Raw genomic sequence first — 5270 nt, forward strand, 5'->3', positions numbered from 1 at the left:
CCCATTTACTGTAAGAGACAACACTTTTTTTTCTCATAGGGGGCCAAACACAAGTATTCACTTTTTCCAAAGTAAAGCTACAGATGAACTAGTTATAACTGAAAGAAATGTAATTTCCTACCAGCAGTCTCCCAGATCACAAATATTCTTATACAAATTAAGTAACTCTAGCATTCTCTTTTATTAGGCAAAAGAGATTTCACTAGCAGACCTCCAGGAGAATTATATTGAGGCCTTAAATAAATTAGTGTCTGAAAATCAACAACTGCAGAAAGAGTTGATGGATACTAAATCTAAGCTGGAGATTTCTACTCAGATATGCAAAAAAAACCATGAGAGAATCTTTAAACCGACACACAGCAGAGCACCTGAGTTCAAGAATACAGAGTTCAAGTAAAATTTCTTCACAGTTTACTTAAAATGTGTGCTATTGTAACTCTCGTTTGAGCACGATTTCAGACTACAGAAATTAAATCTTCCTCAAACGACTCTATGTCTGATTCCGAAGTACAGTGTGGACAAGTAAAGCTGCCATGAGGATAAAATGCGGCGGGTGGTTGTATGGCACTTCCTTCAAGCTTTAGTTTCAGACACTCTGGACGCATGCATAAGCAACGTCCTTCCTCCCCCGAGCCTTTCCATGCTGCCTCCCCCCTCTGTAGCCCCACTTGTACCCTAAAAGTAGAAATTGGCTTTTCACATAAAGAAAGCATCCTTTGTATTGTTGGTCAATTAATTATAAGCTGTTACCATAAGAAGTCAGCATTCAGTGAAAACCCATCTGGCTTCAGCTCTTATTCTACAGCTGACGTGTTTCCTACCTAACAAAGCCTCTGCCGACCCCTCTCCTCCACTGCCACCTCGACCCCAGATGATGTCAGGCACCCTGCTCATGCGCACAGTACTTCCCTCTGTCCTAGCACCAAACACACTGTGGCAGTTTGTCTCCACGTGAGGGCTGAGGCCTGGCGGTGGGGGTCGGACGTTTGGGGCCTGACTGGATAGAAAGAGCATGTAGTCCGAGTGGGCTGCTCTTTTAGTAAATTACAGCCTTACTGGTTAGGCTATTCCTTTGTTTTTAAGTGAACTTCCTGCAGCGGTTCTGTGTTGAAAGAGAAAAGTTACTACAATGTATATTTGTTTTGTTTTCTAATCTGCTATCCAGGCCAACCCGTGGCCCGTACAGACACGATGGAGTAAAGACTGAGCACTGCAAAACAGGTCTTCATTCTCCGAGACGACAGGCGTTGGATAGTATAGAGCCCATGTCCAGAGTCCTCAGCCCCCTGAGCTCTCAGATCAGCCCTTGCAGTTCCACCATCTCTTTGCCTTCTAACTTTCTGTGTAAAACTAGCTCTTTGCCTTCGGCGCTAGATACAAATGATGCCAGTTTTTCTGACACTGTCTCTGAGAGTATAAATGACCAGGAAGAGTTTATGTCTTTGGTACGGAAACGTTCTGATCTTATTAGTTTATTAAGTCTATTTAGTTTGATTTTATTTTTCATTTTAAGGGTAAAGCAGGGTGATGGTTTTCTGTTTTGTTTTGGTTTTTTTTTCCTTACTGGTTCTCTAGCTTAAGTACTCTATTATGTTCATGTATTTCTGTCTTGCAGTTTTACTCATGAAGACACATTTCAGCCATGATTACTTTTCAAAATACATCTTAGTTTTGAAAATTAACATAACCATTCATTTGTATCTTTTTTTTTAGTTTGTTTATTTATTTTGAGAGAGACAGAGAGAACCAGTGAGTGCAGGGGTGGGACAGAGAGAAGGAGACAGAGATTCCCAAGCAGGCTTCCTGCTGTCAGCACAGACCCCGATGGTGGGGTTCGAACTCACCAGGATCATGACCTGAGCAGAAACCAAGAGTCGAAGTCTTACCCAACTGAGCCACCCAGGCACTCCCATTCATTTGTTTTTAACCTTAATTGGAAATTCCTTTCCTGCCTTTTTCAGAGAGGGTCAATTTTGTATTTCAGAGAGGGTCAATTTGTAGAGGGTCAAGGAATATCTCTGGATGCCAAGATGGTCGTGAGGCCTAGCCAGTGAAGAAGAAAGGAAGCAACTTGGGAAAGGGAGAAAGCGGGTGGGTGGAGGCGGAGGAAGGAACTGCGCCTGACGTGTCCAGACGTGGACTGGGTACCCCAGTGCGACACTCGCTGCTCCGTGTTCCTGCAGCCACTGTGCAGACTCCACCATTTGTCTGCGTTCTCTACCGAAGCCCTTGCCTCTGGCCAGATTTTCATTACCATCACCAGTTACATGGTCCTATCCCTGTGAAAATGCAGTATTTTTGACCTTTGCGTATGCCAACAAGTTCATGGAAGAGTTTTCTTTTCATTGTTAAAAGAAGTCTGAGCTTCACTTACATGTAATTCTGAGACCTAAAAACATCCTGAAAACTTTCTTCCTAAGTTTGGCAGCAAAACCTTTTTGGCACTAAAACCTGACCTGAACTGAACTGATGTGCTAATATGTATAGACTCTTTATCCCACTTAGTATTTTGCTTCAGAAATATCAGTGTCTTTGATTATGAGACGTTACCTCAGACTCCACTAAGGTAATACAGTTGATCCTTATTTGTCACGGATTCTGTGCGAATTCTCCTACTTGCTTAACTATTTAACACCCTGTTCAATACTTGAGGGACTCCCACAGTCGTTCGTGGTCCTGTGAGGAGCTGTGAAAAGGTTGGATCCCCACTTACACGTTCCCAGCTGAGGTATTGGTTGAGGTGGTGCTTTGCCCTCCTGTCCAGCTGTCACACAGAGGTGACCAGAGTGGGGACGATGTGGGGACAGCACAGTGTAACTCAGGGAGCTCAGGCTCTGGGGCCTGGTAAACAGGGTTTGGAACCCCAACTCTGGCACCCGTTAGTGGGGTGGCCTCTGGCAAGTCACTTCACACTTCTGCCCCTCGTTTTCTCTTATGTAAAATAAAGAAAATGGATTCTACCAGGAGGAGTTGTTTTTAGGATGATAGTCTGTGTGAGATTGTGTGTGTATATTTTCCCCAAGGAGCAATGATTCTTTATTCACTAACTCAATGTTTGAGGGGACTGTATATAGAAAATAACGACTGCACGTGAGAATGGACTGTATGTGGTCCATGTCCTGTATTATCTTTCTAAATTCTGGATTCTGAACTACCGTGGCCCCAGGAGTTTCAGATGAGGCAGTGTGGACTGAGATTTTGGATGAGGGAAAGTGTTGATTTCACTTGCTGTCTTATCTGTTGTCGGTAGATTTTCTGTGCTTTAAAATCAAAGTAACATATTCAGATTTTAAAAGTGAATTTAAAATAACAGGCATTAGGTATATTCTCTTCTGAGGGTATTAAAGGATATATAAGTCTGAACTGAGATATTCTTTAGGCCCATAACTAACATATTTATGTGACACTTTACATTTATACAACTTGTGTCAGAAAGGAAGAAGTCTTATGTTAACGTTTATGGAACAGCTGCTTTTTTACTAGTCCTATCATTAGGATAGAAACAAATTATCTCTTTGGAAGAAAAAGTATTTTAAGTCACCTTTTAATATCTCTCGTTAGAAAATGTATCTGAGAAATCTACTGTTCAACTTACATATGTCCAAATTTGTTTCTCCTTCAGTGTCCCTTGCCTGTGTCTCCTCTTGGTTCAATCGCTACCAGATTTTTGGAAGAGGAGGAACTGCGGTCCCATCATATTCTAGAGCGCCTGGATGCCCATATTGAAGAACTTAAAAGAGAGAGTGAAAAGACAGTGAAACAGTTCACCACCCTAAAGTAGCCTTTTTAAAAAATCACAAACTTGGAAATAAAAATGAACCCTGAAGAGTTGCTGTCACCCGACGAAGCAGCTTGTCAAAACACGAACATGTAAAAATAGCGAAGATGAGACATCCTAACACTCTTGGGAAGAAATCTGAAAACGTGATGCTTCTCTAAGGCATTTTCACTGCACTGGTTTGTTTGAAGAACTTTCTCCAGCAATAACTTGTAAGAATAAACCACTTTGCTAGACTTCTTTTTTTTCTCACATTACTCTTTATTATTAAGTGGTATTTTCTCTTAATGACTTCACTGTGAATAGCTGTAGACTAATTAAAATAAGGATTTTATGATACAAGTTGAAGAGAAAGTAACTATAGAAATGGGTAATGCAAGTATGGATTTCAGAGTCAGACTGATCCAGATTGATGTACCAGTGTTGTTGCTTCTGGCCGGTTGGGTTGGGAGAGTTTATAGGGGTGAAAGAATTGTGACAGAAAGCCCTGTCTTGCTCCAAACAAAGTATAAGAGAGAGGTGGAGGGAGAGGACAGGCTGGTTTTAGGCATGCGTGCCTGTGGAATGTCAGATGGAAATGCTTGGCATGTGCATTTCTGAGATGTTTAAAGCGGAGACAAAGATCTCAGGGTGCAGAAGGTGTTTAAAACCATGGAGAGCTGATATGATCTACCAAGGAGGATGTGTAGGGAGAGGAGAGCAGTACGCAGGGCTGGGGGCCCTGAAGGATGCCAGCATCTGAGGATCCCAGGAAATGGATCAGTGGAGGAGCTAGAATGGGCAGCTGGAGACATCAGAAGCTTGAGGGAAGGGACAGGGCTTCTGCGACTCTCCCCTCCCCAGTGCCCCTTTCCTCTCAGCATACAAACATCCTGTCATTTCCCCTTTCTTTAAAGCAAAACAAAACCTCAGTTCCCTGTGCCTTTCTGTCTCATACTCTGTGTATTTCCTTTCTTTCACCCAAACATTTCTGGCAAGAGTTGTCTGCAGTGATGTTTCTGGTTCCTCACCTCCCTCTTAACCTCCTCCAACCCCACCTGCATCCCTACCATGAAACTGCTTTCTTGCTCTCGAGGTCACCAGTGATCTAATTAGTCCCTGAGCAGCATTTCACACATTAGCCAATCCCTCTTCCTCTCTTGGCTTCTATGACCTGTCACTCCTGGTTTCTCTCCTACCTTACTGGCTCCTCCATCTCACCTGCTCTTCTGGCTTTTTCTCTTCCGAAGCCTCTCCTCTCCCTTCACCTCCACCCCGGGGCTTTGACATGGGTTTTCTCACTCAACTTCCCCAGAATATTCCATTCACTTTTTAAGCTTTTAAGAGCATCTATAGGCCAGTGACCCCTACATTCAAAGCTCATGTTGACTTCTCTCCAGAGATGCTGTCTTAGATACCTGACTCCCAGAGCTGCTTTACTCGAATGTCTGGTGAGCATCCTATGTCGAATTTTCACAAGAGAGAACTCTTGGTTCTCCCTCCTCCTAAGATT

General features: G+C 43.0%; 1 protein-coding gene across 7 annotated transcripts in view; it reads left to right on the top strand.

The window, feature by feature from the left end:
• The window catches only part of CEP63 (centrosomal protein 63), a 63241-nt gene extending 59223 nt beyond the window's left edge, over positions 1 to 4018 (top strand). For 5 of the 7 annotated variants that reach the window (XM_040480238.1, XM_040480239.1, XM_040480237.1 and 2 more), the window contains 3 exons: positions 188 to 393; positions 1166 to 1445; positions 3623 to 4018. In XM_040480238.1, the coding sequence (XP_040336172.1) occupies positions 188 to 393; positions 1166 to 1445; positions 3623 to 3781 (645 nt within the window). In that variant the 3' untranslated portion in view covers positions 3782 to 4018. Of the gene's footprint in view, positions 1 to 187; positions 394 to 1165; positions 1446 to 3622 lie in introns of those variants that run through there. The other 2 variants (XM_040480240.1, XM_040480242.1) reach the window with 2 other exon arrangements.
• Positions 4019 to 5270: the final 1252 nt, after the last annotated feature.

This window comes from Herpailurus yagouaroundi, unplaced genomic scaffold (assembly GCF_014898765.1).
Source record: "Herpailurus yagouaroundi ecotype Mexico unplaced genomic scaffold, PumYag 159, whole genome shotgun sequence".
Classification (NCBI taxonomy): Eukaryota; Metazoa; Chordata; class Mammalia; order Carnivora; family Felidae; genus Herpailurus; species Herpailurus yagouaroundi.